The 13,054-nt window shown below is 39.1% G+C and overlaps 1 protein-coding gene across 5 annotated transcripts in view; it reads left to right on the top strand.

The window, feature by feature from the left end:
- The window catches only part of AUTS2 (activator of transcription and developmental regulator AUTS2), a 1,124,374-nt gene that overhangs the window by 500,304 nt on the left and 611,016 nt on the right, over nt 1-13,054 (top strand). For all 5 annotated transcript variants that reach the window (XM_047838413.1, XM_047838415.1, XM_047838416.1 and 2 more), the window contains one exon: nt 5,303-5,404. In XM_047838413.1, the coding sequence (XP_047694369.1) occupies nt 5,303-5,404 (102 nt within the window). The remainder of the gene's footprint in view (nt 1-5,302; nt 5,405-13,054) is intronic.

A 13,054-nucleotide genomic window follows, 5' to 3' on the forward strand; every position in this document is an offset into this window, starting at 1 on the left:
GAAGACATTATTTTTAATATCTAAATTTTACCAGTGGTTAACTGTAAGATTATCAAATCCTTACTTAAAACTTTCTCTACTTATTGAAGACAATAACAAGGTAATTTCTGATTCTGTGATCCCGGAGAAATTTTACACAAATTTCTTGCCCTGCCTTAGTTTCCAGAATTTATGTTTACCTTTTAGGCGCAACTTGTTATATTGTATGTTTAAAAGTACAATATATTATTAATGTCCTAAAATGTTTTTTCTATTCAAATTTATAATTTTGTTTGTATTTCCTGTTAGCTTATTTTGATGTGTCAGCTTTTCATTAAGTAGTTTAGTTCTCTTTCTCTCATCTTAAGTACCTTTTAAAACTCAAGGAATAAGACAATACAGATGCACTACAGCCACTCTGAAAAACAGTATGGAGGTTCCTTAAAAAATTAAAAATAGAAATACCCTATGATCCAACAATCATACCATTGGGTATTTACCCAAAGGAAATACTAATTTGAAAAGTTACATGCACCCACATCTTTATTATGGCATTATTTATAAGACCCAAAATATGGAAGCAACCCACATATTTATTGATAGGTGAATGGATAAAGATGTGACACACGTGCGCGTGTGTGCGCGCACACACGCGCACACACACACACACACACACACACACGAAATGGACTATTACACAGTCCTGTAAAAGAATGGGATCCTGTCATTTACAACAACATGGATGGACCTAGAAGGTATTATACTAGATAAGTCGGACCAAGAAAGACAAATATATTATTTCACTCAGAAGTGCAATCTAAGTAACAAAACAAATGAATAAAGGTACCAAAAACAGAGTCATACCTATAAATACGTAGAACAAGGTGATGTTTGGCAGAGGGAAGTGGGATGAGTGAATGGGCAAAATGGGTGAAGGGGAGTGGGTATTACAGTTTGCCAGTTATAGAATGAATACATTCTAGGAATAAAAGGTACAGCATAAGGAATATAGTCAATGGTATTATAATAGAATTGTATGGTGACACCTGCACTTGTGGGCAGAATAACATATGGAGATGTTGAATCACTAGGTTGTACCTGAAATTAATAAAGCATTGTGTATCAACTCAAATAAAAAATTAAAAAATATAGTACAAATTCAACCCAATCTATGGGGAATATTTCAACAAATGGGAAGAGTTTCGTTTTGGAAAAAAAACACAAACGTTTTTACAAGATTAAATACTTGCCATTTTGATGTTAGTGAAGGCATGTTACAAAATTTCATTGAAAAATTGACAAGTCTGTGCTTATTGACACATTTTTAAAACATTGTGTGAAGTTCATTCAGATCCCTGCAGGAAAACTCAGCAGTCAGACACAGGATTTATGCTGCTTTGAGGGACCAAAATGGTGGTAGGAGATTACTTTTGGATGCTTTTCTGCATTGCAGTGCATAATTCGCATCATTCCGCTTGAGTTTCAGGCATTGGTATCGTCTCCACATACTTTATCCTTCTGCGAATTTTGTTTGAAGAGTTAATGACACCCACAGAGCATCTAGCATCTTGAACTCTCCATACTCAAGCTGAAGAGTGGCAGAGCCTGGGTCACAAATCTCGGCAGGTTATACAGAATTCCTCCACCTTCACTGAGTCCAGCGTGATGGGATTTCGTTACATGTTCATTAGCAGCGATAAAACCATGGATCGTTATTTTCCTAATTAGCCATTAATAACAGTTAACTCTAACGACATAACAGCTTCAGAGTTTTTGAGTGTATTGTTGACAGTGAAGTCGAATGGAAAACAACTCATCTTCTTATATATTGTAAAAGTTGTTAATCTTATTGATAGGATCACTACCACTCATGCCAGATACTAGCTTCCTTTTTATTTCATCTGTTTTGTTCTAATTCTGATGCCAAAATAGTATAATATTCTAATGAGAAGACAATTCTGGAAATGAGTGGACCACATTAATTTTTAAATAAACAAGGTATTTTAGCGTATCTAAAAAATGGTAGTAAGAAATCTCATTGCATCTGTTATAGCAATAGCTTTCTTACAACAGCCGCCATGGGTGCTAGGACAAATCAATGCAAGCGGATCGATTTTTCTTAGGTCTTTAAATGTTTAAGCCAGCACCTGGCCTTTGTAATGTCTCATGGTTGTAGGTAATAGCTGGGAATTTCAGGTGAAGGATTACAACTTCTAAGTTAGCTGTGCTACCCCAAATGATCCATTGGATATGGCTGAAAATGCCAGTTTTAAATGTATTCATGGGATTAGGAGTGAATACTTCGTTGCCTGAAATCTTGTGGTTTAGCTTTAGTACTTACTGTAGTCAATCCATTTCTTTGAAATATTGAGCTGTCTGACAGCTTAAAATCCTAAGTTTCCTTTAAACTTGAGCCTGGCTTTGGAGGAGAAAAGGGCAGTGTGGGGGCGGATTTTATGTAAGGCTCTCCAAAGAGAATTCACTGATGTGCTTTTGCTGGAAGGGCACAGGGAAGGCAAGGAAGCTGGTTCATCTCAGTCCTTCTTGGGTTTTGCCCTTAGCCTAGATCAACATTTAGTCAGATAATTTACATCAGAGCCACTGAAGTCTCTTGTTGGGCCTGTTAAAGTCATCATTTTCCTTCTATGAAGAAATATGGAAGAGATCCAAATGCCATGTCCAGATTTTGGTAAGCCAGGTGGATATCAGGAGAAGTCTTCATGCTCTTACGCTGTTAATTCCCTACAGGATGTTTATCTCGTCTAGGTTGAGGGGCTGAGTTTTTATAAACACCTCTTGATCAATATCACCTTATGAGACTTCTTTTTTTGTGTGTGAATTAAGTCAGGTACCACAAATATATTAAAAACATACTCTGTAGAGAATATTCATATCCTGCATACTTCATTATTTCCACACGAAATGCTAACATACTAAATAGGTTCTAAGAAGTAAAATGAAGAGAGCGGTAAGCTGTACAGACATGGACTGAGTCCTAGATATCTTGCTTAATTCGGAGCATATTATTTGCTCTATTTGTTTCTTCATCCACTCATTGGAAGTAGCATTACCTGCCTTTACTTAAGTCAGAGGTCCAGGGAGATGGAAATTATGACATTGCCTATAAATTAGAGTGCCTATTCCACATACAGATTTTATCACCAGTCAGATGTATGTAATAACAGTAAGCCTTTTCATACTTGAAAGTATATAATTATCAGAGGCGTTTAATGAGGAATGATATACTGGCTAAACTTTGAAGGCATACATCAAAAAATATATCTAGAAAGAAGGAGCTCTTCAAAAACCATAGCGGATCATATCTGAGCATTAAAAACAATCTTGACCTGAAATGCACAGAGAAGGGTAGGGTGAGCTTTACTGGTTGAGGAAATCTAGTGTGAATACATAGGTGCAGGATGGAAATGGACATGACATGTTCAGGAAATTGAGAGAAAGTGATGTTCATTTTAGATTAAATTCCCCTTTATTATAAGTGTAAAAATGAAAATTTGAAGAGAATGACAATATTCTGAACTTTTATTCCATAGTAATAAGAAAAGGCTCATATAGCTTGCATCTGAATTAACTTAGAATTAGCAGGTTTAGCAGTAATTTAGAAGGAAACTAAGTACTTAAGGGCCCAGGAGGATACAAAGTAAAATGAGTATCATTTTTCTGGGTTCCATTAGAGAAGACTTCTGGAGAAAGGGAGTTTTAGAAGAAAGTGATAAAAGTGGATTTGTAGAAAGGCTGAAAGCAAAAAACGAATGCTCTGTATAGTGGGGATTTGGGGACAGCTTATTAGCTGGTGTGACCCAGAGTGGGACCTGAACTGCAGTTTTTAAAGAAGCACATTAGACAAGGAATGTGGATTTAGATTCATTCTCCATTTGTCTTGTTTCACATTCCCCCTTGGCCCCGGAGCCACATGAAAACCTGCAGGCAAAAATTGTGCTACCTATTACCTGTTCTTCTCTCTGAAATTCCCTCCTTCCCAGAAGTATGGGGCTTATGTTTTGTTTGAGACTTTCCATGTCTGATCCATGCACCCCTCTGTAATGTTTCTTCCAATTTCCTCCCAGAAGGAAATCTCTGTTTCAGATAAGACTCCTTCTGATCATTTCCTAGCATGTTGCTTTCCCTGCCTTTGCTTTCTGTCTTTCTCCTGTCAAGAGTATCTTCCCCTCTCCTCTCAGCCATATGAGCTCAATCCACTTTGAAAATCCAAGGCTTCAGACGTTACCTTTCTTCCTTCTTTTTGGTGTTACATTTAGCATGTGTTTCCTTGTGTTATTATATTTGCTTGTCTCGCCGTCTTTCCCTTGCGAGATTAAGAACATTGTGAAAGGGCTGTATGTTATAACCTGCATCAGATTGCTTGGGGTCTCTCCAAAGGTGGTTGCTGATGATAGCATCATAGACTGATGGTCCATATGTGGGGGACTCATAGTCCCATATAGACTAATTGTTTGCAGTTCTGTGTGTTTATTCATTTCAGTGGAATATCAGAGCTGGGTAAATGTGTAGAAACTGCCAATATGTAAGCATGTAAGCTTCATAAGATTAGAGACTTTTTACCTTTTTTTTTTTTTTTTTTTTTTTTTTGGTTTAGCATCATATTTTCAGCTCTTACTACCAGGCCTAGATGCCACACTCAATGCATATTTGTTGAATGAGTGCTGGCTAATATCCTTAAGCTGTAGGTCTTAATTTGGTACTCTTAAATATCTGACAGGGGACCTCCACAGTGTTGTCTCAGAAATCAGGGTCATTGTCTTCTTGGTGGTTGAACAATAACATAGAGCATCTCATCATTTTCTCCTAGAAGAAGACATTGTCTTTTGCTCTGTTTTGTTGTATTCTTTCTTCAGAGGAGGACAGGGGAAATAAGGCGGGCCCCCAGAGTTGGTGTAATCTGGCTTTAATTCATTGTGTTTGGTCTTTATATTATTGACAAAAATGCCCCAGTGCAATAGAGGAAAAATCAGAGGGAAATTAATTTCCAAGATTCATGGACCTTTGTTAGATTTTTTTTTCAGGGTGTGTGTGTGTGTGTGTGTGTGTGTGTGTGCGCGCGCGCGCAGGTGCGTGTGTGTGTTTAGGCTTATTCACTCAGATTTACATTGACATTTTATGGTATATGTTTTGCTTAGCCTGCCCTCTGTGTTTCTTCCTGTGTCCGCTTGCCTGGCACTACTCAGAAGCTGAGAAGAATGTTCAAATGCAGGACCTTAAGTTGTTCACTTTGACAAGACCTGAAGAACAGTTGTGTGAGGAGACCACTGACTTTGTTCTTTCTCCTCTTTTCTTTTGCCTTTAGCTGAAGCCAGGCCAGAACAGCTGCAGGGACAGTGACAGTGAAAGCGCCAGCGGAGAATCCAAGGGCTTCCACAGGAGCAGCTCCCGGGAAAGGCTCAGTGATGTAAGTGGGGAAGAAGAAAAATCAAACAAAACCACCAGACCACACATCCCCTGGGTCAAGTCTCAGTTTCCCAGCACCACCATCCCTTCCTGTCACTTTGTCTGTGCACACAGTACAGTCCACCCTGTCTGGCATCGTTTGGAGCCTGGCGAGATACTTTCCTTCTGTTTTCTAGTTTGACCTAAAATGTGCTTTACTACTTGTTAGGTGGGCGGGAGTACTTGTGGCCTTAGGAATAAGAGATTACAAGGGGAAGTGGTAATATTTTCGGTGTCAGTGTTGCAAATGAAAAAAGTAGTCCAGCAGTGCTACCACTGGAAGATGACATCATTTAACTTTGGGCTTTTTGTAATATCTTTGCCCGTGACATTGGTAAACGTCCCTGTCTGTCTTTGATTCCTGTTAGAGAGGATGGCTAACCACCCACCTACTTGGCAAGAGAAGGAGTTTTATTTCCTGACTGATTTGCAAAGGAAAAATCCTTGTGATAACACACCGTACCTCCTGAGGGCTCTGTCACCCCCCTAGACCTGCCTCCTCCCACTCTGCAGCCTCCTACCTGCCAACAGGGCAGATTCCCCTTTGCCACCTCCTGAGAGCACCTGATCCTCCGGGCTCTCTTTTGTTCTATCCTAACATGTCACATGACAAGATTCTTGACCCATCTTTACCCCTGAAAGCAACACTTGGAAGCTTTCTTATAAAATGACCATTCAGGGAGAAGTTTTTATTAGTAGTAACAACAAAGGAACATTCACAGATTAAGTGAGATAGTACTCTCAAGAAAGAGACAGAAATTCAGAGTCTCTGAGTTTTAAGAAGAATAAGCAGAATTAGGACATATAATAAGGAGCAGAAACCTTTTGGCCTTTGTCTTCCTTTTTTTAAATGATTTTTAAACAGTTTTTTTTAATGTTTTTGATACTTGAGAGAGAGAGAGAGAGCATGAGTGAGCGAGGGAGGGGCAGAGAGAGAGGGAGACACAGAATCCAAAGCAGTCTCCAGGCTTCATGCTGTCAACACAGACGCCAGAGCCCAATGCGTGATCAAACCCCCAAGCTGCAAGACCATGACCTAAGCCAAAGTCGGTCACTTAACCGACTGAGCCACCCAGACGCCCCTCTTTTTTTTAATACTCTAAAGCAGTTGTCTTCATCATGGTGTACAAGATGATCCAGTGTGTTGCAAGAAAAAACATATTAGAACTTATTTATTTTGTGTCTAAAAACAAAGGAAATTAAACTTTCCTAATACTTAATTTAATGAGGTGGGAGTAGTTCATGTATATAATTTATAAACACATGTATTTTAGGAGTGTGCTCAAAACTTTAACTAAGGGGTGTTCCTCAGCATAAAAGGTTAGAGAACACTGCACAACTTTGTGTCATTCCTGTAATCATCTCCCATCCATTTCTCCATCACCCAAGGTAGACCCTCTCAGGACACAGCCATCTTCCTCCACCTCTCAGGAAAATTTGAGAGATTTAGAGTGAGAGTTGATATAGAGAACATTGACTTCTGGAAAGAATTAAGTGGAATAAACAAAGTATAATTATTTCTTTGGTACTCTTAATGTCTTAGTTGTAATTAATTGCATCCCATTCTTCTAATAAGGTTTAATATCCATTATACAGCTAATACTAACTCAGTCTTTTGCTGTGTGAGTATGTCTGTGTATAAGAATATTTCTTTGTGTGTTTTTATATTTCATTAACTTTGTGATGGAACTATAAATTATAATAATAAAACCGTAACAGTAAGAAATACTAAGTAAGAAATACTTAGTTGAATACAGTAAGTATTCAATACAGTAAGAAATACTAAGTTGTTAACAATACTCAATACTTACGTAGCTCCTCTGAGATTTAATTCTCAAATTTTATTTTAAAGAGCATATGCATGTGCAAGCAGGGCAGAGGGGCAGAGAGAGAGAGAATCTTTTTTTTTTTTAATTTGAGAGAGAGCACGCAAGTAGGGGAGAGGGGCAGAGGGGGAGGGAGGGGCGGAAGGAGGTAGGGAGACACAGAGACAGAGAGAGAATATCTGAAGCAGACTCCATGCTCAGTGAAGGTGCCCCCTGTTTTGATTTTAATATGAGATCTTACTAACCCTGGAAATTTTGCCAGGATTATTCCAGTTAATCATAATTTCGTCACAGAGTAGAGAAATGAAAACCATGTTAAGTCAGGGGACAGGAGTACAGTATTGTGCAGTCATTGAGATCTTTTGACTGGTTGCCTTGAATTCACTTTTCATTAGATAAAAAGAAATATGCAAGAGATATCCTGCATTTATGGTTAGGAAGACTTAATATCATTGAGATGTCAATCCTGCCCAGAGCAACGTATGATTCTGAGCAATTCCTCTGAAAATTCCAGCATCCTTTTTTGCAAACAGGAGAAAGCAGATACTCAGATTTAATGTGGAATGGCATGAAACCTTAGTAGTCAATGCAATCTTGGAAAAGAAGAACAAAGCTGGGAGACTCACACTTAACCAATTTTAAAACTATCGGCGAAGCTACAGTAATCAAAATGGTATGATACTGCCATCAAAATAGACATATAAACCAATGGAATAATCAAATTGAGACTCCAAAAACAAGCCTATACATCTGTATCCAACTGATTTTTGATATGAGTGTTCAGACCATTCAGGTGGGAGGATATTTTCTCTTGAACAGATGATGCCAGGACAACTAGATTTCCTGGTGCAAAGGCATAAAATTATAAATTTGGACCCCTGCATCACAGCATGTACACACATTAACTCAAGATGAGTCAGTAGCCTATGTATAAGAACTGAAATCATGAAACTCTTAGAAGCAAATGTGGGTCAGTCTCATGATTTTGAATTTGGCAGTGGGTTCTTAGATATAGCCCCAAAACCATGAGCAACAAAAGAGAAAATAGGAAAATTGGACTTCATCCAAACCAAAACCATTTGTGCATCTTAAAGGGCATTATCAAGAAAGTGAAAAAAATCCCTATAGGATGGGAGAAAATATTTGCAAATCATATAACTGGTAAGTGTTTAATATTTAAAAATGGAAAAGGGGGGCGCCTGGGTGGCTCAGTCAGTTGAGTGACCGACTTCAGCTCGAGTCATGATCTCACAGCTTGTGAGTTTGAGCCCCGCGTTGGGCTCTGGGCTGACGGTTCGGAGCCTGGGACCTGCTTCGGATTCTGTGTCTCCCTCTCTTTCTGCCCCTCCCCCACTCACATTCTGTCTCTCTCAAAAACAAACAAACAAATAAATAAAATGGGAAAAGGACTTGAAGAGACATTTGCAGAAAAGATATACAAATGGCCAGTAAACACATGAAAGATTGTCATCATCACAGTCATCAGGGAAATACAAGTCAAAGCCATAATGAGATATCCGTTTACATTTGCCAGGATAATTATAATAAAAAAGGTTGGGGGGGGGGAATAAGTGTTGGCAGGGATATAGAGAAATTAGAACGCTTACATGTGATGGTGTGAATGGAAAATGGTACAGCCACCGTGGAAAACAGCTTGGCAATTTCTTAAATAATGAAATATAAAATTACTGTATGTCCCACCAGTTCCACTATTAGGTATATATCCAATCAAATTGAAAATAGTTGCTCAGAGAGATATTTATGTGCCTATTTTTATTGCAGCATTATTCACAATAACCAAAAGTAGAAACAACCCACCTGTCTGTCAGTAGATGGATGGATAAATGAAAAATGGCCATATATGTGTCCATATATGGACAATGGAATATTATTTAGTCATAAAAAAGGGGTTAAGTTCTCATGCATGATCCAGAACCTTGAAAGCATTATATTAAGTGAAACAAGCTAGTATTGTATGATTCCACTTATTTAAGGAACCTAGAATATGCAGACTCCTAGAGACAGAAAGCAGAAAGGACATTTACAGGGAGGGACCAGTCACTGGAGTTGGAGAAAGTGAGGGATTGGGAGCTATGGGTGAATGGTTACAAAGTTTTTGTTTAGGGTGATGAAATAGTTTTTGGATACATTCACAGCAATGTGAATGTAATCAATGCCCAAATTATACACTTAAAAATGGCTAAAATGTCAAACTTTATGTTGTGTTTATATATATATACATATATATATATATATACATATGTATATGTGTATATATATATATATATATATTTTTTTTTTACCACAATAAAATAATGTAAGAAAAAAAATGAGGGCTGTAACCATCCTGAAAATCTTATGTGGATCCAGTCTGTGCGATACTTTGAGCTCATGTGACTTATTAATTTTTAAAATTCCTACCTTTTGCAACAACAGTATCAAAATATGAAAGGATAAATGACAGGGAAAAAGAAAAGGAAAAAAAGTAGTTGGCCTTTAACGAGATCTTCCAAAACCTCCAGCCACTTACTTGCTTTGCGTGAGCAGTTCTGAGGTTGCAGATTCTTACCTCAGGCCCATTGGCATCTAAAATTTGCAGAGATGAAAACCTTTGCCAAGGAAGTCAAGCCACAAAGTGATTCTTTTGGAACCAAGGCAGCACCTACCCACACAATATTTTCAAGAATGAAGATACCCCTAGTCTTTCTTAAAAGGGAATTAGTAACTAATTACTTCAGTAAGTATCAGACAATGAGGAGATGGACTGAAAGACCACGCTTAGTCTTGTTTTCATTTACGATGGCTCTCCTTCCCGTGCTTGTGCTTTCATTAGTTTCTTGAACATGTGGAAAGTAGTTATTAACTGTTCTAAGGCCCTTCGTCTACTAATCTGTGTCATTTCCATGTCTGCCACTGTTGGTTGGTTTTTCTCCCCATTATGAATTGTTATTTTCTGTCTCCTTTGCATGCTTGACAGTTTTGTTTTTGTTTTTGTTTTTGTTTTTGTTTTGTTTTTTTGCTTTTGGGTGCCAGACATTGTGAGTTTCTCTTTGTTGGTTGCTGGATATTATAGGTTCCTGTAAATTTTCTTGAGCTTTATTCTGGGATGCAGTTATGTCACTTGGAAATAGTTTGATTTTTCTGAGGTTTGCTTTTATGTTTTCCTGGGTGGAACCAGAGCAGCCTTTAGGCTAAGGCTAATTATTTCCCCAGTACTGAATACTCTGCCTGATTCCTGATGCATTACGTGATTTTTTCCGAACCCTGACAGCTGGTGGAAATACCATTTTCTGCCCTATGTGAGCCCTGGGGATTGTTTGCCTGCTCCTCTCCAGTGGTTGTTCCCCTCGTTTGGGGTGCTTTTCTCCAGCAGATGTGCTGGTAGGTATTCAGGCAAAGACCAGAGGGGACCTTTTCGCAGCTTCCACGTTTCTGTCCCTGTGAAGGTCTCTTCTCTACCATCTTCCGCTTTGCAAATTCCAGCTGCCTTGGCTTCCTCCAGCTCTGTCTTCTCAACTTGGGGTACTTCTGGGCTCTACCTGGGCCACCTCTCAGTTGCCCTACTGTGGCATCAAAACTCTCTCCAGGCGTTAAGCTGGGGCAGTTTTTAGGGTCATCTCATCTGCTTCCCTTGTCTCGAAGATCACTGTCTTGCCGTGCCTACTGCCCAGTTTCTAAAATCCCTCTTCTCATACATTTTGTCTGGTTTTGTTGTTGTTTTTGTTGTTGTTGTTGTTGTTGTTGCTGCTGCTGCTGCTTAAGGTGCAAGAACGTATCTGGTCCCTGTGAGTCCATCATGCCCACGCCTGGTTTTTCAGCTGAGATAAAAATTCCCCTGTCTTTCCTGCATTTCAGTTATTTTTAGAAGCTTTGGCAATTGAGACTCACTCCCAAGTGCAACTAATGAAGATATTATATTATTCCAGCTTAGTTATTTTGAATTGGACAGGCAAAAAAGAGAAAGAATAAAGAATTGCAGTGTGGCTGGAGGATTTGGCTCATGGGTAAAGCTTCAAAACCAAATGTGCTTGGCTTTTCTAAATTACGTATTCCCAAACTGTATTTCCAGAAGGGAATAATTGTCTACGAGGACTCTCAGATTGTCCACATCAAGGAGACGCAGTAACTTGTTGAGGTTAGTCACTAAGGAAAAAGTTAAGGGGAATAATTGAGTATATAAATATTCATGATGAGTTGTTCAAGGGGGACAGTATTGCTTCTGACTTACACAGAGTTTTGTCACTGAGGAAATTGTCAGAATTTAGGGGCTAAATTTACTTATAAATTTAGTAAATCAAATCCTCAAATTATGAAATGATCCTGGGCATTCATTACTAACACACCAAGTTTTAAGAGCAGTTTAGTTACTTATTTTCTGTGTGATCTTGAGCAAAGAACTTGATCTTTCCCAGTCTAGGTTTCTGTTTCTGTGAAATGGGCATACTTTGACCTGCCTTGTAGGTCTCCTGTATTACTTTTTAATTTTTGTATTGTTTATTTATTTATTTTGAGATGGGAGAGAGCGCTTGTGTGGGCAAGAGCAGAAGAAGGGCAGAGAGAGACAGCGAGAGAGAATCCTAAGCAGGTTCTGCACCATCAGTGCAGAGCCTGATGCAGGGCTCAAACTCACAAACTCCAAGATCATGACCTGAGCCGAAATCAGGAGTCGGAGGTTTAACTGACTCAGCCACCCAAGCGCCCTGTAGGTCTCCTTTACAGATCACTTGGCACCGTGCTATTTGAATCACGTAGCACAGTTCTTGGCACATCCACCATGCTCAAAAATACTCATTCTGGAATCATCCTTTTGTATCAGATTTAGAACTTCCCTTAATAGCCTTACTGCCCTCTTAAATTTGAATTCCTTGTAAGTGTCCATTTGACAAGACCTGCTTATTCCCGTCACGACAAACAGGACTCTTCCTCCCAAACAAAACCCTTATTACCCATGTCACCTTACCTGTTTATCTCCAACCTGAACCGTCCATCCCTCTTGCTTCCCTGTCCTGGTATTGGATCCCAGAGCTCGTATCCTCAGAGTCAAGCTCAGTCCCTTCCTCCATCTCCTTATCCTGTCTCCTTGGTCACTTTCATTTATTTACTGACTGTATTTGTGAAGAGGTATTTGGGTATGATTATATTCTCATTGACACCGCTGATACGTCAGATGCCCTACTCTTTGGCACACAGAGAATTCCTGTGGCCTCTTATTGGTGTCATCTACCCCGTCTCTGTTTCCTCTGTACTGGGCTCTGCACTGCCTCCAGAGCTGTTTTTCTAAGAATCATAGCTCACAACTAAACTGCCTTGTTTAAGATATTTTAGACAAAGTCTACGCCCCTGAGGATTGTCTGCAGAGCCCCTCAAGGAAGTCTGAAGCTTCCCCTTCATCTTCCTGCCCTCCCTCTCCTTCCCCATCTTTGTACCTTAGGCTTAGTCCCTCTGAACCACTGTTGTTTTCTTAAATAGTATGCACTTTCAAATCTTCCTACCTTTGTTTTCTCTTTTGGATCTTTTTTTTTTTTCTCTTTTCCTTCTGCCAGCCCCAATGTCACTTTCCCTAGCAAACTCTTCCCACCATCCTATGCAAGTAGACTTCTTTAATGCTTTATTGAAATGAGTATGTGGATATGGCTCATTTCTCTGTGAATGGTTTTTGGGTCAGGTTTTTAGTTATGAGAAGGGAGAACAATATTTAGTACTTTTGAAGGGCTCAATACTTGAAGGAATTGAAACGTTTCAGAAAATCATGAAAAGAGATTGAATTGTAGTAAGTACTGTGCTAA

The sequence above is a fragment of the Prionailurus viverrinus genome, chromosome E3 (genome assembly GCF_022837055.1).
Source record: "Prionailurus viverrinus isolate Anna chromosome E3, UM_Priviv_1.0, whole genome shotgun sequence".
Taxonomy (NCBI): Eukaryota; Metazoa; Chordata; class Mammalia; order Carnivora; family Felidae; genus Prionailurus; species Prionailurus viverrinus.